At 39.4% G+C, this 21337-nt stretch overlaps 1 protein-coding gene across 3 annotated transcripts in view; it reads left to right on the forward strand.

The window, feature by feature from the left end:
* The window catches only part of LOC134537348 (serine/threonine-protein kinase Genghis Khan), an 82596-nt gene that overhangs the window by 365 nt on the left and 60894 nt on the right, over positions 1–21337 (forward strand). The window contains exons 1-12 of one of the 3 annotated variants that reach the window (XM_063377691.1): positions 7–354; positions 5059–5232; positions 8378–8557; positions 11294–11565; positions 12350–12649; positions 14322–14465; positions 15494–15616; positions 16541–16749; positions 18476–18537; positions 18641–18781; positions 18876–19042; positions 20518–20624. In XM_063377691.1, the coding sequence (XP_063233761.1) occupies positions 5172–5232; positions 8378–8557; positions 11294–11565; positions 12350–12649; positions 14322–14465; positions 15494–15616; positions 16541–16749; positions 18476–18537; positions 18641–18781; positions 18876–19042; positions 20518–20624 (1766 nt within the window). In that variant the 5' untranslated portion in view covers positions 7–354; positions 5059–5171. Of the gene's footprint in view, positions 1–6; positions 355–5029; positions 5233–8377; positions 8558–11293; positions 11566–12349; positions 12650–14321; positions 14466–15493; positions 15617–16540; positions 16750–18475; positions 18538–18640; positions 18782–18875; positions 19043–20517; positions 20625–21337 lie in introns of those variants that run through there. The other 2 variants (XM_063377690.1, XM_063377689.1) reach the window with 2 other exon arrangements.

The following is a 21337-nucleotide window of genomic DNA, read 5'->3' on the forward strand; positions in this document are numbered from 1 at the left end:
ACGAAAGGGTTATGCATGTCAAATTGGGCAACCCACTGATTCGTGATGTCAGCTGATATCCGACATATCTAATGGGTTTTAAAATTTAACATATTAAAAGGTTACCTAAAAACGATATGATTCCAGAGATATGGATTGTGTTTTCCCTAAATTGCGTTGGCAGCAGTTTTTTCGGTACATACGTGACTCTTAAATACTCGGAAGTTTAACTGCAATATTTATTATTGACAATCATTTAGTATAAACATTAAGGTAACCTGTGGTAAGGGGCCATATAACAGCACATTTCCGAAACACTGCGTATGAAAAATACTTAAATGTATCTTATATTTTAATCAAAAATATCAACTTACGGTACTACCTGTTGATACTTTTATTAAAACTTGTGTATAGAACAGCTTTTATAACTAATTTAATAGGTTACTGCTGTTTGTGAAGGCCTGACTTGGTTGTGTATTGATTGCCTGAGACCTTTTATTTGGTTTAGCATGTAATCCTGTGGACTAGTTTACTGCAAATGGTATAAACACTCCACGTAGCATGTGAGTTAGAACAATTTGGAATTTTTTTGAATTTGACTATTAAACGTGCAGGCTTTCGCTCGGCGGCAAAGATTCCCCCTCCCCTTATTTCACTCTCCCATTTCCTGAAGCTGCTTCTGTAAGTCCACACCCCTCGCAACCAATTCCTTCCCCTCAAGTCCATTCCACTCTGCCCTGTCCTCACCAGGAATTAGTGCTTCCCTCTTTCTGTTTGCTTGATTGACTGGAATTAGATTTGCGGTGTAAACCTTACACATCAAGCTTTATTCAAACTTAGGTATTACCGTTAAGGTTTAGATGGCTCTCTGAAAGCTTGCTGAAGGCTTGAATTGGGCTTGTTCTCTTCATTGAATATTTTCTGCTATCTGGGAGAGGTCGTGTGTGTTCTGAACCAAGCGTGGGCACTGACATGTCATTTCTGTGATACCACATTGGACTGAATCAAAACTGTCCATTACAGCCATAGTCTGATTGAGTGGCACTCATTTTTTCTTGCTCTTGACAGAGATTCATCATCAAGATGGAACTTACTTGTTAATATCTTTTAAACTTAAAATCCTTTTTGGAAATAATGTTTTGTGTCTATAGAACTGAGGTCAAAAAGTTTAATATGACAAATAAGTAATGACAGAGTTTGTACTGACCTAATTTGGAAAACAGTATAAACAGGTTTCCCCAACAAGGTTCTGCCTTTTTGTGCAAGAGGTAAACTTAATTTTATACATCAAGGATGAGACTTAAGTGAGATTCTTGCCAATGTTTAACTTATCTGGGAAAAGTAAATCACTTTCAGCTTGGCAATAAAGTTTTTTTATTATTTATACCTTTAATAGTTGGAATTGCATAGAAATGCTAAATGGAAAACTATAGTGAATTTGGAACAATTATGAACATTGTCATTGTGGACTGAGGTGAAAAGAGACATTCCTGCCACCCCCAACTTGGTTCTTTAATAATTTTCTGCCCATAAAATTGCTAAAAAAATTTAAGTTTTCTTTCAGCATAATGAAGATTAAAAACCAAATTTTAATTAAATGCTCAGTCATCAGTAGGTATAGTGATAGACTCTTGAGAACCATTGGTCTATATGAATTAGAAAAGATCCTGAAGTAGTCATAAATAATAATGGCAAAGAAAGTTTCTGTGTGGCTTCTTGGGTCATTCTCAGTGCCCCATTCAACCAGGAGCTGCTAATGCCCAATTAATTACATTACTGACTTGGTGCTTTATGAATTAGTAAAGCTTGTCTAGCTTTGGAACATTGGGATAGTTGGCCAGAACCTGGCATGGACTGGGGTTTAAGTGAATGGAGCAGTTTAGGTAAGCAAGGTAAATGGTATCAGGTACACAGACATTTTATTCAAACATCAAATCATAACATTAGGTTACTGATGAAGTTAAGTTAATACAATTTAAGCAAGGCTAAATACAAAAACCAAAAACAATGATTATAGACAAAACAGGCTTGTTAATAACAAGCTTCGACGATAAGCCGGCTACACCGTAAGCGATCCCATTATACAACGCACATTTGACGCGAAGCAAAGGCAGTGGCAAGTATGCAGTTAAATCCAAACATTTTTACATTTTTCAAACTGCTGCAAGGTGCAGTTACAATTAAAAAATAACAGAAAGATGTTATATTCATTACGTTGTTCAAAACTACTGCGAAGTGCAGTTACGATTAAGGAAATACTTTACATAATTACGTTTGTCAGAACTACTGCAAAGTGCAGTTACAATTACAAAGGGAATTTACATTAATGAGAATTAATCAAATACATGCAACGACGTCTCAGGGGGAGGCAGTTACCAATGAAAACCAAGTTGACAGTGAAGTTACATTAATGCGTTAATTCAAACTAAACAATTTTCAAGGTGGCGGCCAAAAAGGAATTTAGACAAACCAATTTAAGAATAAATGACTCTAAATTAAGGTAAGGGCCACCGCCTCACACACAACTCAAACCAACTTACATTTTCCCCTGAGGTCGCACACCCACGTAGTTCAAAACTGAACCTAACCGACTACATGCTCGTAGATTACAACAGCTGACAACCGAGCCTGACTAAAATGAAGAAAGAAAGAGGGCTCCTGACCAATTTGCAGCTCCTTTTATAACATCGCGCCGCAGCGCGCGCATGCGCCAATCAAGGAGGGAGGGGGTGAACAATTAGACATAGAACAACCACTAGGAGGGGGGGGGGAAGGAGGGAGAAGGAGGAGGGGAGCGGAGTGCCGGAGGCCGATGTGTCGCGCACAGTTCAAACCGCTACAAATTGTGCTGTAAGCGTGGGATGTAATTCCACTTACGTACCTGCTCCTACTCATATCTCTGTGCCTACTTGTACTCACTCATCTCTTCCGCCTCCTCTATTCTTCATCTTTCATTTTTCCCCTCTTCCTCACCACTCCCAACTCTAGACTGCCAGGGACATCTGATAGTTAATGTCCTGTCAAAATAATTTTACGAAAGTGTGACCAAAATAGTGGCACATTTATAAAAAGCTACTTTACTTTATGTTGGTTGTTCCATGAATTTTACTCATTTGTATTTCTGCGCAGGAATATTGTGTAACACTGCATATGTATCAAAAGAATTGTATGTGCCTGTGGGAATACACTTCTTGACAGTCTTGAACTTACTAACCCAGAATAGCAGACGTACTTGCTTAGTAGAGATCGAAGCAGCCATACTTATCTCCACGTCAAGTTGTTAATTACATCTGCTCCAGCGAGGCCTGAAGAATTCGTGATGTGTGAAAAAAAATTTACAAATGTTCACTATTCCGTCAGTCATTGTTTTCCATCCTTGAGGTCTAACTGTTCATTTTCGTTGAGGTCAAATAATTGTACATTATTTGCATACCAGGTTCACTTCGTTATAGTGCGTGGTGCACGAGGTTAAAGAATGGTAGTAACAGTACCATGATATTGGCACATCTAACATGTCTGCCTCTATGTACATCCTACCTCTAGCCTTACATATTCTTCACTCCCTTCTCTTTTCTTTTGCCCTTGGCACATTTCCTTATCTATCTCACCTATTCCCTCCCAACTCGCTGTCCAACCCCCAGCCCCATCAACCTATTCTTTCCTTTCCTCTTCCTAGCTTTGCTCTCTGTCTGTATTCCTCCTCTTTCTCATTTTACCACTTTTACAGTTTCTCAACTCCTACTCCTGTTCCTCCTTCACATGCTCCAATTCCATCTCTACTACACCTTTTCTGCACCCGTCATTTCCTGCTTTTTTCCAGCCTTCTCCTTCCTCATACTAATTTTTATCGCCCTTCTTTTCCTCCTCTTACTAGTCTCTTTCTTTCCATTCCTATTACTCCTTCACCCCTATCCTTCCTGCTACATCATTTTGAAGGTGGTAGTTGTCTTCCTAACATTAGTTCTTGTTCTGTGGTTCTGGGGTATGATTATTCATCGAGAGGTTTACAACAATTTTTAGCAATTTACTGTGTGAATTCCACTTTCATTTGTGGCTACATCTGTAGTCAAGGTAAAATAGGGGTTACCTTTGGATCACTTTGTTCTGTGTTTATATGTCGGGTAGTAAATGTAATTGGGAGTTTAATTTAACTGCTACCTTTCTACTTATTTACCTATCTGTAATAGTGAAGGACCATTATTAGTATCTGCAGTAGAGCAGAAAACAAAATTAAATTTATATGAACAATTTTTAAGTTGTAGGTAATTATAAAAAGATTTTTCTATTTTAAATCACAACATTGAGTGGCTACCCTGTTATAATGTTCTTGCCTATAATGTTTTCCTGAGTATAATGTTTTACAAATTATTCTTTTCTTGCTTATAATGTTTGTTTTCTAAAATTCAAGAAATGGAAAGAAAATAATTGAAAACATATATGTATTCTATAAAAAAAGGTAAATATGTATGCAGCCCTTGTGTCTGTTGGCAACTTCATCTTGGAAAACAAACTAATAAATTTATTCCTTGCTATTCTGGTCTGTTTTCAAATGTACATAAGTATTTCTACAATAATTTGACAATCATTCTGCGATGGCTAAGAAAAAAATCATAAAGCTTTTCATATTACTTGTAGAGTTGAATTAATGTCATTTGTAGGTGAGAATCCACAAGAGCACGCGTTCAAGTGGCAAAGGAATTGGACATTGGCATATCCTCCGTAACACTATCGTTGTGAATTGTGAGGAGGTTATACAGATATGTAGGAGTGTGTATCTAATGACACAGAAAGCTGGAAGCTTCACGAGGTTTAAAAGAAAGTGGTTCTCTTGCTCGAGGAAACTCCAGCATAGAGTGAACCCGTCAGTGGTTTTAACACTGACAAGTGTTAAATTGACATTTCCTGCTTATAATGGTTTTTTTGTAAAACGTAATAACATGGTTCTACCTCAATGATATATTTGAATATTTGAATAAAAAATGTTATAGTGTTGAATGGTAGATATTAATGTTCAGAATAACTTAAAGAGAAGTACACTTGTATTGCTCAGGCGGAAGGTGGTTGGTGGTTGTCCCGCAGAGAGGGGGAAGATGAGGGAAGCGCGCGAGTGGAGCGCGTGTTGCTCGAGCCGTGCCTCCGCGCGTCCCGGCGCCGCTGATGTTCGGACGTGTGTTGTGATGTAACGCCCCTCAATGTCTGACACTGCGGCGACGCCTGCGCCACACCAGGACTCGGGAGCAGTGGTGCCCCAAGGTACGTGCTTCCCCCACTTCCCCTCCCCTCCCATATGTCGCTTCCCCTCCTTCCAATCCCCTCCCATATGTTGCTTCCCCTTCCTTCCCCTTCCCTTCCCTACTTCGCTTCCCCCTCCTTTCCAACAACTCCCATATGTCACTTCCCCTCCTTCCAATCCCCTCAAATCAACCCCTCCCATATGTTGCTTCCCCCTCCTTTCCCTCCCCTCTCATATGTCGCTTCCCCACCTCCCCTTCCCTTCCCTACATCGCTTTCCCCTCCTCCCCTCCCCCCTTCTGTATGTCACTTCCCCCTCCTTCCAATCCCCTCAAATCACCCCCTCCCATATGTTGCTTCCCCCTCCTTTCCCTCCCATCCCATATGTCGCTTCCCCACCTCCCCTTCTCTTCCCTACATTGCTTTTCCCTCCTCCCCTTCCCCCTTCTGTATGTCGCTTCCCCCTCCTTCCAATCCCCTCAAATCATCCCCTCCCATATGTTGCTTCCCCATCCCTACCCTCCCCTCCCATATGTTGCTTCCCCACCTCCCCTTCCCTTCCCTACATTGCTTTCCCCTCCTCCCCTTCCCCCTTCTGTATGTCGCTTCCCCCTCCTTCCAATCCCCTCAAATCACACCCTCCCATATGTTGCTTCCCCCTCCTTTCCCTCCCCTCCCATATGTCGCTTCCCCACCTCCCCTTCCCTTCCCTACATCGCTTTCCCCTCCTCCCCTTCCCCCTTCTGTATGTCGCTTCCCCCTCCTTCCAATCCCCTCAAATCATCCCCTCCCATATGTTGCTTCCCCCTCCTTTCCCTCCCCTCCCATATGTCGCTTCCCCACCTCCCCTTCCCTTCCCTACATTGCTTTCCCCTCCTCCCCTTCCCCCTTCTGTATGTCACTTCCCCCTCCTTCCAATCCCCTAAAATCATCCCCTCCCATATGTTGCTTCCCCCTCCTTTCCCTCCCCTCCTCTTCCGTACGTCGCTTCCACGCTCTTCCACAACACTTGGTCAAACCTTGTTATCATTAATACAGACCTAACGAGGCTTTAATTTTGGCACTCTGTAATAACAAAGTTGGAATAAATCAACCTATTGCAAAATTAGACAGGTAAATGAAGAATTTTAAATAAATTCTAAAGACAATTAAAATAAATTAATAAAGGATCTATTTTAGTTACGCATGCTTAACATTCCTAAAATGATTAGAATATGAACTTTTAGGCCTTTATATAAAATATGCGCATAGTACCGTCAGGATTGTTCTTAGGCTGGTAGAAATTGTTATCCATGCACCACATTTTACATGCTTTATATTAGCTTCACCTGTATGTTTGTTTGTCTGTCCGTCTGTAACTCTTTCGACTAAGAGTGAGTGGCTCATCACTGTAAAATGTCCCACCAATTTCATTACGTTCGTTAGCCGAGTGGTCTAAGGCGCGCGACTTCTGTGATGTCAGCTTTCGGATTCAGCGATTGTGGGTTCTACTCCCGGCCACGCCGAAAAAAAAAAATGTTTTTTTTTTTCCGGTAAATTCTAAGATTATATCCATACATCTAACTGTAAATGATTCGGAGAGACTTTACCATTTCTTTGTGACGTTGCAACTCCAAATAGTTATCTCAGATGGTAATAGGTAGTGTCGGTAACTCATTTCCCTATGATAATTATACATAAATATAGTTAAAAAAACTAAAAAAAACATGCTTTTAAAGAATATCAAACTAAAAAGTTAAAAATAAATATAGTTTAAAAAACTAAAGAAACATGCTTTTAAAGATTATCAAACTAAAAAGTAAAAAATAGTTTTAAAATTTAATTTATGACAATAGTATATAAGCAATACTAGTATAAATGAGAAAAAAGCATGGGGTGCTTAATATACAAAAAATATGGCACAAAGCGCCTCAAGCTTTTTTCTCATTTATACTAGTATTGCTTATATACTATTGTCTTAAATTAAATTTTAAAATTATTTTTTACTTTTTAGTTTGATAATCTTTAAAAGCATGTTTCTTTAGTTTTTTAAACTATATTTATTGGATATGAGTTTTATTATTCTTTGAATACGTGACTAAAAATAATAATTTATTGTTTGTTGTGGCCATTTTTTTTTTAATCTTTTTATCGTATTTTATGTTCAGTATTTTTAAATTTGTATAGTTTATTTACTGTGGACAGTTACTTGTACAATGGCAAAGAACTTTGTAGAATTAGATAGAAATGTTGGTGTTACATTAAACTTGCTTTTATACTGGTGTCAAGCGGCTTTTTTTTTTGTTTATTTTTGCTGGGGGCAGGGGGAACTGGAAAATGTAAGAGTAAAGAAGAAAAATTTTTCTTATAAATAAACTTTGATTGGCTTTGGTTAGCATAATATTTTATCGAAAATGTGAGTCAGTGTTAAAATTCGTATTTTGAAAGTGACCGATAAGTATTAGTTTATAAATTTTTCAATTTTACTATTTATTGATTTTTTCTAAGACCATAATAGTGTCTTTTTTGACAGTACATATTATATTTGTATGCATTCTGAAAAGAAAAGAAAAATAATTCTAAAGCCCAATTATTATTTCGCAGGGAAAATCTACTTGTAGTATTTGGTCACTATTAATAACAAGACATTCCGTTTACTATGTACCCTGTTCAAACAAAGCCAATATATATAATATTAAATGGTAAAACATAATTTGGTGGCTGAAACTAAGATTGCGTCTTTGTTACGGTTCCTTGGTAGTAAGAAATGAATATTATAAAATTATTAAAAAAATGCATTTTCGAAGTTCTCATTCCTTATTTTCCTTTAAACATCATTTTAAAAAATATGTCGCACCCTGAGTACAAGACTATCGTAACTCAAAAAATTGATTTTGTGAGATATTTTTTTACCACAAGCAGGAAAATATCATCATCTAGGCACTGCGAGACTATCGCAATATTATATTTACTTTCACGGGACTCATGGCAAATAATGTAGTGTTGCGCACTGGAAAAAACATTATAAAAGAATATGTGCAAGACCATGGCAAATGAGTTGTGATAGTATCGCACTTGTACTCGGGGTGCGATGTGATGGTTGAGGTTTTGTCTGGAAGGTGAGCGGAGCGGGGTGAGACTAGAGAGAGAGAGAGAGCGAGAGCGAGAGGCGGGTTGGGCCGGCCAGGTGCGGCCGGGGACGAGCGCCTGCGGAGGCTGGAAGCGCTGTTCCTGGGGGGCCCCACCCGGGGCCAGGGCCAGTGCTTCAGCATCGAGACCCTCCTGGACATCCTGCTGGTGCTGTACGACGAGTGCTGCAACTCCTCGCTGCGCCGCGAGAAGACCGTCTCCGACTTCATCGAGCTCGGTGCGTGCAGCTCCTGGCTCCCCTCGCGGTCCCCCCGCGTCTCGAAGCTTCCCGTGCTCTTTGGGCTGCTTGTGCAAGTCAACACTCGTGAACTGGCGTGATTATCACGATAGTTGTAGTCGCCCGCAATTAATAACAAGTTATTCACTCGCTGCGCTTACAGACCAGAACCCGTTAGTGAATACAGTAGAACCCCTTTTCTACACTTTTTAAGAGGGGGATGGGGTCTGAAAATGTTGTAAAATGCAACAAAGTACTATATACAGTAGAACCTCGATTATCAGTGACCTGATTTACAGGGCATTTTTTTTTGGGGGGGGGGGGGGGGACCAAGCCCACAAAGTGTAATTCGTTAGCGGAAGTGATAAGAAAGAAGTATAAAACTAAAAACTACATACCTTATGCATTTCAAATTCTAAATATAATGCATATTTTTCATTGAAATGCATCTTTTAGTTCATTATGAATAATTTCATTCATACATATAATTAATGATTAGTGTCAGTAATACTTGAACATTTGTTTTATATAAATTATGAAATTTTGCTGTATTGTATAACCTAAAATCATTTTAATTCGATTATCCGTGCTGAAAAAACCCCATTCCCCAATTACCACGGTTAATCAGGGTACTACTGTGTGTGCGCACACACACAACAAACACACACAAAAATTAATTTGTTAAGAATTTCTGAAGCATATCTAAATAGAGTAATGTACATTTTCAAAAAGTCCTTAAATTATAGTTACAACGAAAAATTGAAAGAACCTACATGTTGAGTGAGACAGCCACTTCGCTCGCTATCTGACATTTCGCAGGTTTGTGCTTTCCATTTCAATTTGGAGTAATTTTCCAAGTTTTTGACATGACATGGCTTAAATAATATCTTCCCAAGCCCTCGTACCTTGTTACTGTCTGATAATCACTAACAGGTTCCAGTCTCCATAAGAGCCGGGAAGAGATAACTTACTGTTTTGTGTCTGCGGCTACAACCATCACAACTACTTCACGAGTCACAAGTTTCAGCATCTGTAATATGTTGTAAGAAAACTGTGGCTTATTACAGGTTTTATTGCTTCAGTAAATCATGTTGTTATTGACAGAGATGGAAAAAATAGTAACTGCAAGGATTTGGTAAAGTTACATAATTCTTTAGTGTTACGATAGTAGTGAATGTGCTTTTGTTCCATCTTTTATCAGCTTTTTTTTTTCTGCACAAGTTATTGGCAAAGAGAAAGAATTAAAACTTTGTGTCTACACGTCATGAAAATCGTAAAAAATTTATTTCCGGCAGCTTTTTGCTCATTTATATTTGTTTGTTTGACGTCTCACTTCAATTTATAGTCACATGTTGAATATGACTAAAATCATGTCCGCTAAAATCATTCAGAAATTATCTCTGAATAGTTTTTAGCTTTCTAACTTCAAAATTGGTAAATTTCTGCACAGTGTAAAAAAAAATATATATATATATATTTAATTTGCGCATATAATTATTTAAAAAATAACCCTGTAATTAAAAAAATTTGTCTGAAAAGTTTATTTAATGTTTCTGAAGAAGAACTGAATTGCCAGGTTTTTGTAAACGACCTGTAAAATGTACGTAATAATCATAGACAAAATTTTATGGCCTTATTTTTTGGTCAATTTAGTTTTCCTATGTAATTTTTTTTATATGTATAAATAATTTAGTTTATTCTTATAGAGAGCATATCATTCAACAAAATATATGGTACTTAAATGTTTTGTGATATTTTTTCACCAAAACAGTTTCATTTTGACTGATAAATGATGCACATTTACAATTTAATATATTTTAATATCATATTGTAACTACTCGGAACAATGAAGATAAATCAACAGTAATTTTGTGCTTAAAAAATGTACCAACACTGTAATGTAAAAATGAGTAATAACAGTTGCAAGATAAAAAAAAAAGTAAAAACCTTTTCAATTTTTTTAGTAATTACATTTTTGGTACAAACTACGTGCTAATTGAATTGCATTTATATTTTGTTGTGTAAGTTTTTGATTTAAATGACTGATTATTTTCATGCAATTTTTAGTTGCATTTCAGTGCTTTAGGGTCTATTAACTTTCATTTCTGTTTTTATGCGTTATATTGACGACTTGCTTTTCGGGGTTTTTATGCTTCATCGCAATTCATCATATTTTAGTCTATTCCCTAATAATAATCTAGTAGCAGGCGACGACGAGTCATTTTAGCCAGTGACCGGGTGTCATGAGCTCGGGCAACGTCATGGTGTTGACAGCCATTGAGGGCCCTTGTGCCGGCCAAGGCCGGATGGTACCGCGGTGGTTTGCCGTTGCCTTCCGCGGGATGGAAGTTGAAGGGGGAAATGACGGAACGCCCAGTCCTGAGCCCAGGGAGAAGGTTTGTAACTACCCCCGCCTGGGCCGGGAGTCGAACCCGGGTCCCTTGGCCCACCGGCCGGGTGTGCTAGCCACCAGACCAGATGGGCGGACAATCTAATCGGTAACGAATCTTTATTTTGGGCTTTTTTTATCTGTCAGATTCAAGGTATCTGTGTGAAATAAACAAGCGCATGGGAAGGCAGGGCAGTCCCTTGGCCCACCAGCAGGGTGGCCGGACAATCTTATTGGTAACGAATCTTTATTTTGGGCTTTTTTCCCCCCTCAGATTCAAGGTATCTGTGTGAAATAAATAATCAAACGGGAAGGCAGGGCACTAACAGCTGCGGTTGCCGTTCCAGTGAAGCCCGTGGCGACATGCCTGAAGAGCCTGCGGCTGAGCCGAGAGGACTTTGAGGTGGTGAAGGTGATCGGGCGGGGGGCGTTCGGGGAGGTGTGCGTGGTGAAGATGCGCCACTCGGGCAAGGTCTTCGCCATGAAGATCCTGAACAAGTGGGAGATGCTGAAGCGCGCGGAGACGGCCTGCTTCAAGGAGGAGCGAGACGTGCTGGTGTACGGGGACCGGCGCTGGATCACCAACCTGCACTTCGCCTTCCAGGACCACAACAACCTGGTGAGACCTGGCCACTCGTCCGTTTAGAGACCTGCCACTCGTGGTTAGAGACCCGTGAATTTTCGCGGATTCATTTCGTGTTATGCTAAAATTCAAATAATTACACCTTAGTGCTGCTTCCGCCATTGGTCCACTGTTGATCTTGGAGGACTGAGGGCCAATTAGAGACCCTCGCTCGTAGAAGTGCCGAATCGCAGGCCACCCAGTCGAGACGACTCACAAGTCAGCAGCCAGTGAACAGTTGGCATTTGCCCGAGTGTGCAGAGGATATTGGAGTCTATCCTGGAGGTCATTGAATCCGCGAAATTCACGGGTCTCTAGTTATGGTCATTACATCCAGTTAGCTGCACTGGAAAAGAAAACTGGAGTCTTGAAAGAAAAATAAAAAAAAAATATAGACATTGATTCTGTGTCAGGTATATAAGTATGTACATCCCTTGATCCTGACGGCATGATCCTGTATATATCGACCCTGTGGTGCGTGATGCTCGCTGTTTCAGTTTAGTATATGTCGAAGATCCTGGGCAAACAAAAAAACTCACACGTAACTTTACAAACTAATTGTGACGGGTCTCGTGGAAATTTTTTTTCTTTCGCATTCAACTTGCGTAATCCGTGGTTGCGTAGCAAATTTTTTTGGTTATGTCCGTGATCTTTCGACATGCTAAGTTAAACGGTCGAGAGAACCGCGGGACCGATGCGTACAGGGATCGTCTGTCTGGATCGAGGGATGAACTGGAATGCGTGACGGAGGGGCGGGTGGGTGTGTGTGTGTGTGTCGCAGTACCTGGTGATGGACTACTACTGCGGCGGGGACCTGCTGACGCTGCTCAGCAAGTTCGAGGACCGCCTGCCCGAGGACATGGCGCGCTTCTACATCGCGGAGATGGTGCTGGCGGTGGGCTCGGTGCACGCGCTGCGCTACGTGCACCGCGACATCAAGCCCGACAACGTGCTGCTGGACGCGGACGGCCACATCCGCCTGGCTGACTTCGGCTCCTGCCTGCGCCTTCACGCCGACGGCACGGTGCAGAGCAACGTGGCGGTGGGCACGCCCGACTACATCTCCCCGGAGATCCTCAGGGTGGGTCCCCGTGCTTCCCTCCCGGGTCGCTTGCGATCGTTTCTACATGTCTGACGTGACAACGTTGACTGCTGGCTGCACGCAAAAAAATTGTTGTCTGTAAAGTCTGATTACGGACGATAGTTTAACGTGACAACGTCATAACAAAACATTGATGAAACAATAGTTTAGTTAAAGTACTATAGTTAAAAGCTACTTTTGAAAAGCTCGCCTAAACCTATTTAATATAATAGTAGATTCATAGGCCAATCAAGTGGAAGAGAGATAGATGCGGCGCAAGCGTACAATGAGTGTAACGGGACACAGCGTAACGGGACTATGTGCGTAACGGGACACTTTTCCGTGCGTGCAGCTGGCCTTCATCGATTTATTAGACGTTGCCACGTCAAAAAAGTGTCCCATTACGCGCATTGTCCCGTTACGCACATTGTCCCGTTACACACATTGTCCCGTTACACGCATTTTCCCGTTTTGCACATTGTCCCATTACACTGTGTCCCGTTACGCTCATTGTACGCTTGTGCCGCATCTATCTCTCTTCCACTCGATTGGAACAACCGTCGATTCAACTTATTCGAGGCACGTTAAACTTGAAACACTCCCATTCGTTTCCTAATTTTCCTATCGTCGTCCTATCCTTAACAGGATAACACGGATTGGAAGAAGTTAAATAGCAAACATGTATAAAAGTTATAGTTAAAATAATCTCTTCGTTAAAGTAATAAACATATTTGAATTAATGGGTGCAAATAAAAGTAAATTTTATCAATAAAATTGTAGAATTCATTTCACTCCTTCCTTGTATCTATACGAATAGTGATAATTCAATAAAAATGAATCAATTTTATTTATAAAAGTATATAATCATTTCAACAATGTTTTGTTATGACGTTTACACGTTAAACTATCGTCTCCATAACCTAACTTTACAGACAACCAATTTTTTCCTTGAATATTTTTCTTTTAATTTTTTTTCTAGAGCCTCAATTATTTCATATATTAAGGGTTGGAGGAATTGATCTGCCAGGTCACAATTTCTCGGCCATATAATGTTACGGTCACCGCTCATATGTACGACGAGAAGACTGCGCGCCAGTCCAGTGGAGACACCGCGCTAGAAGCACCAGCGAGCGTCGCGCTTATCATCCCGCCTCACTAACACACATACACCCCTGACGAGGCGGGCCCCTTAAGACATTTTTTAGAAGTGGGCACAGTTAATTGTAATTTGGGCACGAATACCAGTCACATTGTTATAATGATGTCCTTATTGCTATATGGAGGGAGGATATGAAGCGTTGAAAATAAGAAACTTAGTTGAGGTTTCGAATGGATACTGCATGAAGCTACTTTATGTCGAGGTGATAGTGTGTGCCGTGTTGACAGAACACTCACAATGTTGTGTGAAGTTGTTAGTGTGTGCATTGCGGAAACAGTTTTTAAATGTTTTTTTTTCTTTATGGAATCAACCGTATTTAACGTCTTAAATTTTAATTTGTACTTATTAACCGTCATCAGGAGTGGTAAGGCACCATCCCCGCAGTGTTGCAGTGTGGCATCAAAGAGGTAATAAGTTAAGAAGTGACCTTGACCATGTCACAGCATAATTCCTAACCCTTTGGTTCTGACCTTGGACTACACATCAGGATGAGCGTAAACATCTTGCTTGCAGGCCATGGAGGACGGGCAAGGCAGGTACGGCCCGGAGTGTGATTGGTGGTCGCTGGGCGTCTGCATGTTCGAGATGCTCTACGGCGAGACGCCTTTCTACGCGGAGTCCCTCGTGGAGACGTACGGCAAGATCATGAACCACAAGGTGACTGCGAGAGTCCATTTTGCTCATAATTATTAATATTTTTTGCAATTCTTGCAAATTTTTTTTCATAATTTTGGAAGTATTTAAATACACACATTATTGTGTTTAGATATTGCTATAGAATTGAGTTAATAACATTTAGTTTTGAAATTTAATATATTTTTTTGAAAGGCCTTAAATCTGGATTTTTCGGGACCGCTGTTAAGTCGGTTTAGTAGGGACATGTATTTGGGTCATTCCATTTTGACTAATTCAAAGGTATTTTGCTTGACAATTTTATAATCAGATTTTTTTTTTTTTTGGCTGTTGATTCCTACATCATTAGAGTCCAAAAAAGACTAATTTAAACATTTTAATTTTTTTCTGAATTCCTATGGGAGCCATTTTTGTTTTACGAAACATGCTGATTTTTGCATTTGTAACGGTCATGCTAAATAAATTATTTTATTTAATTTTTAAGAGATTGGGTATTTGTCATTTGAGTTAAGTTTTGATTGAAAATTCTGATTAGTTTCATTATTTTAATTGTATTTTTGGGTTTGTGGTGTGTATCAACTTGAATTTTGATGCTACATGTTGTAGTAACATGCCTTTTAATGTTCGAAATGTTTGCCGGTCAAAAGATTTTACCAAAACGTTTCTCTTATTGAATCACTTTTAAACCACAAAAGCTCACCAATTCATTTTTATTGTTCTGAATGCATTTGTTGTAGACCAGTTTATTACAAATTATTTTATTGTAAAAATTGCAACACATAAATATTACCATTGTTTTGTTAAGTTTAACAAAAAGTAGCATTTATAAAAATAAAAAACAGTAACACTGAAATCTTTTTGTTTTAAAAACAAAATTATACTTAAAATAAAACCATAAAATCTTATCTCTAATCATTAAATTTGCTCTAGAAACTATTGCCAAGTTTCATGTCCGTACTTCAGAATGCTTGTGCATTTTAGTCTTTGCTTGTGTAGGTATTTTCAGGTATTCTTTGTGGTATTACATGAATAACCTATGTTGCTCTTTACAGAATTGTTTTGATTTTCCCTCCGACCCGGGGTACGAAGTCAGCGCAGAAGCCAAAGATCTAATGAAGAGACTTATATGCAGTTCTGATTACAGGCTCGGTCAGAATGGAATTGAAGATTTTAAGGTTGGTTATTGTTATTCACTTTATTACCCTATTAAGAATTTATTCGTTTTTGGTCACACAGAAAATTATGGCCTAAATATTTGAAACCAAGATGGCATATTGTGGTTTCATTGTTAAAAACTGACTTTGTATCATTTTGTATGTCACACGTTTGTCAACATTGTTCATTGTTCTATTAAATTTCATTATTAAGATGTGGTAAAGATGTTAATGTTTGTCAAAAGTAAAAATAAATTAATATGTTTGATCACATTGAGTAGTAAGTCAATATTCCTGCTACAAAACTACATGTATAGCATGATGCAAAGTGTATAACTGATACTAACTTTTTAAAAAATTGTCTAGAATTTTTAAAACTGAAAGCTAAGAGTCATGTTGATCATTAATCGTACAGCAGTTGATAACAGGCAATTTAACTGTTTTAGAACTCAATATTTTTTGATAGTTTTTGTAAATATTTTGAAGTAAGTGTTAGACAAGTCCGTTATTAATTTTTTTTTTTGACTTGATAACATCTTACAAATCAATGAACGCCGGCTGCACGCAACGAAAAATCGTCACGTTCTGCCTTTACCCGAGCGTGCACTAACCGGCTCAACCGCAGTGCGAGAAAATCTTCTGTAATATCAAACGGGTTAAGGCGGGCCTTTTAAAACTATTTGTTCGTGATCATATTCAAACTAATTGTTTAGATTAAATTTTGCAAAAAAAACTGTAAATAATAATTGAAAATTAAAAATTATGCAATTTCTCCATCAATGTTTTCCTATGACGTTATCACGTGAAATTATCGTCCGTAAACATACTTTACAGACCACCCCCCCCCCCCCCCCCCCCCCCCCTCTTTTGTGTGGGTGGAGAGTAGATGTAGTTTTGGAAGTTGTAAGTGTTGGACAACTCTGTTAATTTTTTTTATTATTCCAGAGCCACGCGTGGTTCGAAGGTTTGGACTGGGGCAGCATCCGCGACAGCCAGGCGCCGTACAAGCCGGAGGTCAGCAGTCCCACCGACACCTCCAACTTCGACGTGGACGACACGGACGTGCGCACCTCGGACGCCGTGGCTCCCGCCGCCAACGCAGTGTTCTCGGCGCTGCACCTCCCGTTCGTCGGGTTCACCTTCACCCAAGGGAGGTACGACGGGTGTCCCAGTTTATGATAATTATATCATACATTGTTTGGCTACCTCAAGTTATTTTTGCAATATTAGGAATATAAACTAAAGCGAAGTAAAGACTGATACACTTTCAGCCAGTCTGTTGTATGAAAAAGTATCTTAAATCGATCTCGAACAATTGTTTTTTTTTTTTTATCCATAATCGACTTTCCTTTCAGTTTTACATTTTATTAAATGTATAACAATAACAATATGCTAAAATGTAGTTTTATATTTTTTACTGTTTTTGTAATATTTTTTAAAGGTGTATTGAATAAAATACAAAGGCATTTAATCATAACTGGCTTGACCTAACATAGTTTTAACATGAATCGTGTCAATATTATTAGTTAAAGTATGCAGATGTAGTGAAATATTTCAAGAATACTGAAATACATTAAATGCAAATATTACTGTACAATTAAGATATATATATATATATATATATATATCCAGTGTCCTGATGTTTGTTTCCAGTGAAATCTTCACCAAGTCAAACAATTTCGATGAAAATTGGCAAATATGTGTAATTTTTTTCCAACTTGAGAGATAGGATAGTTTTTTTTTTTTTCGATTAATGGTCTTAATAATTTATAATTAATTATAAACTGATTATCAATGTTGATTGGTGTTTAAGCCCGGGAAACAGTGGGTACTTCGTCTCCATGACAACGTTGCGTGCTTGAGAGTCGGGGAAACCATCGGTGCTATTCGTTTTTTCTTCGGTACATTACGAAGCATTGTATTAAGTTTTTGTCAAAATTAATTAATTTTCATTTTATTTCATTTATTATAACTGTAAATAAGAGATTTGGTGTCATTTTTCCCCCCATTAATACAACCGTGCGAAGCCAGGTCGGGCAGCTAGTTATTAATATATCTTTACCTCAGAGGTAAACAAAACCATGTCCTTTATTATCGAAATGTAGTAGTTGATGGGTGCACATCTGTAGGATCTTTTCTTGCCAGTTTTAACTTACTTAGACAGTGAGTTTTTTTTTCTTCTCAATTATGCTAGTAGTATGCCATAACATTTATAGCTATAATTTTAAAATAGTGTTACTAAGGACAAGATTATATAGCGAAATGAGAGAAAATCATAACACCACCACAAATCATGCCAAAACACCGCATAACATCTAAATGCAAGCAAGTTAGTGCACCATATAGCCCTGAAATATAGGCCATGGTATTAAGTAGCATTTAACCAAAACTTAATTGAACTCATACAAAAATAATAATATTGTGTTTGGAATTCAATGAATGATATTTCCGGACAATAAAAATTGTACCCAAGTGCTTGAATCAAGAAAATAAATTTAATTTGTTTTAATCTGTATCTCTTACTTACTGTATCACTTATAATCCACAAATGCCTCGCTAATTTATTTGCATTGTTCTGAATGTATCTGTTTTTAGACCAATTTATTGAAAATTACTTGTAATAAATATTATATTTTTAGATCGTACAAATACAGCATATAAATTCTACCACTATTTTGATGGAGTAAGTTATTCAAAACAGTTTTTATAAAAATAAAAACAATAACACTGAAATCCTCTGTTTTAAAAACAAAATTGGACTTAAAAATTAAACCATGAAATCTTGTCTAGGTATTTCATAGTGTAATGATATTGAAAATGGACAAATTTGTATTTTTTGCTGTGTTTATGATTGGTAACATGTTTTTCTTTTTCCCTCAGTTCTGTGTCGGATCTTGGCTCGATAACTGTTCCTACAAAAATCGTTGAAGACTCGCTTCAAGGTATGCAGAATTCGAGTTTTGTTATTGCACCATCATTAACTTCAGAATATAAGTTTTTTTACATTCTGTATTTGCTTTAACGTAACTTATTGTTATATTTCAGAAACAAAGAAATCGCTACAAGTATCAAATTCCAAGGCTGTTACAAATGAAAGTGCAATGAAACTTTCGCCTACGTCCGAAACAGGAAATGGAGTGCGGAAACTGCAGGATGACATCAATGTTTTGAAGAAGAGGAACTCTGGTATTTTTTTTTTATTACATGGAACCCTGTCTTTAAATGTTTTGGAGTTTGCCAGTAGCAGTTTACGCATTATTATTTTTTTTTGTCCCGACAGAGTTGGAAGCACTTCTACGGAACGTAGAACAGCAGAAGCAGCAGCAGCAACAACTGGCGGAAGCCAAGCGGGACAGTTCTCCAGCAGAAGTCGAATTGGCGCAAAAGATCAAGGAACTCGAAAAAACAATGAGGCTTGTAAAACAAGAGAAAGATGAAGCCATAAAGGTATTGTATCTGATAAAATAGTTTTTTTTTTAATACCACTGTTAATTATACTGTAATGCCAGAAATAAATCTCAATAACAAACAAAAAATATCAATACGCAAGCACACAGAAAGCAAGCCAAAATCAACCATGTTGTAATTGACATGCATGTACTGCACAGAGAATTTCGTGGAATGAGATATTAAGGGGAAAAAAAAATATGTCACATCACAGACGGACACAGTAGCCAGTGCTATCGTAGTTTGCAGTGTCCAGGTTAAGTCACATTGCTGGATTCACCTGTGGGGTTTCTGTGTTGTGTTGTCCACGTTATCTGTCTAGTATTATCGTTGGGTTCATCCGTTGGTCGCTGTGTCGTCTGAGGTTGGTTCTGTCTTTGTTTTACTGTTGTTTTTTGCAGATGTCTCATCATCAGATCACTGTGTTCATCTGTGCTGTGACATGTTTTCTAAATACTATTTCTTCCACGGAATTCTCTGTGCAATGTATGCATTAATAAATTTTTTTTCACTTTGGCTTTTTTTTTTTCTTTTTTTTTTTTTCTGTTGACGTTTACCTATGAACTACAGTGTAACCAGAAATGGCGTGCATCCCAAAAAAAAAAATTTAATCTTTCCCCTTGCAAGATTAATTCAAAGAAGGTATTTTTTGTTTGTGCGTTTCCTGTTCACCATTTGGTGTGGCAGTCGGATTGCTCTGATATTAGCACTACGCAAATAATAATGCTACTGTGCCATTATCCAAGTTTGAAAGTATGCAAGTGTGCAAGTGTGCTGTTTATTTATACCTCTTCCCTGCCGTCTCCTCTTCCGGTTCCCCCACCACATACCCAACTATTCCCCTCCTCTTCCGGTTCCCCCACCACATACCCAACTATTCCCCTCCTCTTCCGGTTCCCCCCACCACATACCTAACTATTCCCCTGCTCTCCCGGTTCCCCAACTCCATACTGAACTATTCCCCTCATGCGATGGGAATCATCATAATGCTCAAGAATTGCAGCCCCTCAGCTAGGAAGTTTGACTTGAGAAACTTGACTCTTCACAGTGGCGCCCGGCAAGCAGCCAGCCGGTAAACGCTCGGTGCCACCAGTGTGTAGTGTCAGCGTGTAGTGTCAGCGTGTAGTGTCAGTCAGGGGCGTAGCCAGGCCGGGGGTTTTTTTACGGGTTCAAACCCCCCCTCCTTAGCACCAAATCTTTAATTAATTTCTTATTCATCTTTCAAACAAATTTCATATTAAAATTAATAAAATTTTTACCATTACAATATTTAAATTTAAGTACCGAAAACTGCTAAAATAGCACTATTTTGCACCTTAAAAATCCAAATTTTCCCGGGGGAGGACCCCCCACCCTTTAATACAGGGGGGGGGGGGCATGCTTTTTAACACCCCCCATACACAAATCCTGGCTACGCCACTGGTGTCAGCGAGCAGTGTCAGCGTGCAGTGTAAGCGTGTTTTCCCTGTTCGCAGGACAAGCTGGACGTGCAGGAGAAGCTGAAGCTGCAGGACAAGGAGCTGAAGGACGCGCTGAGTCAGCGCAAGCTGGCCATGGCCGAGTACACCGAGGTCACTGACAGGTGGGTGGCGCCCTCGCCCTCGCCCTCGCCCTCGCCCTCGCCCTCGCCCTCACCCTCGCCCTCGCCCTCACCCTCACCCTCACCCTCACCCTCACCCTCGCCCTCGCCCTCGCCCTCGCCCTCGCCCTCGCCCTCGCCCTCACCCTCGCCCTCGCCCTCGCCCTCGCCCTCGCCCTCGCCCTCGCCCTCACCCTCACCCTCGCCCTCGCCCTCGCCCTCGCCCTCGCCCTCGCCCTCGCCCTCACCCTCACCCTCACCCTCGCCCTCGCCCTCGCCCTCACCCTCGCCCTCACCCTCGCCCTCACCCTCACCCTCACCCTCACCCTCGCCCTCACCCTCACCGGGAGCTTGTGTCTCGAGCCGCTGAAACAACAAACGGTTGAAACATTGACGCGATGTTTTCAATGAAGTTGCAATGTTTCAAAAGTAAGCTTAGGAAGAAAACCAGTTATTTAACCAAAGGTGATGGATAAAAAAAATTGTTAATAAATATTGGCTCTATTTAAATCTGTCTGTGTAGGATTTTTTCAAAATTACACTGCTAAAATGAGGAAACATACTAGAGGAAATAAAGAAAATTTTAAAAAAATTCTACACTGATAACCACTAAAGTTTACTAGGTCAGTTTTTTCCTTCGTACCTATCCTGTTACCATTCTTCAAGATATTGTAATTTAACATGTAATTATATAAATAAAATTACAAGATGGATCA

This window comes from Bacillus rossius, chromosome 12, assembly GCF_032445375.1.
Source record: "Bacillus rossius redtenbacheri isolate Brsri chromosome 12, Brsri_v3, whole genome shotgun sequence".
NCBI classification, from domain to species: domain Eukaryota; kingdom Metazoa; phylum Arthropoda; class Insecta; order Phasmatodea; family Bacillidae; genus Bacillus; species Bacillus rossius.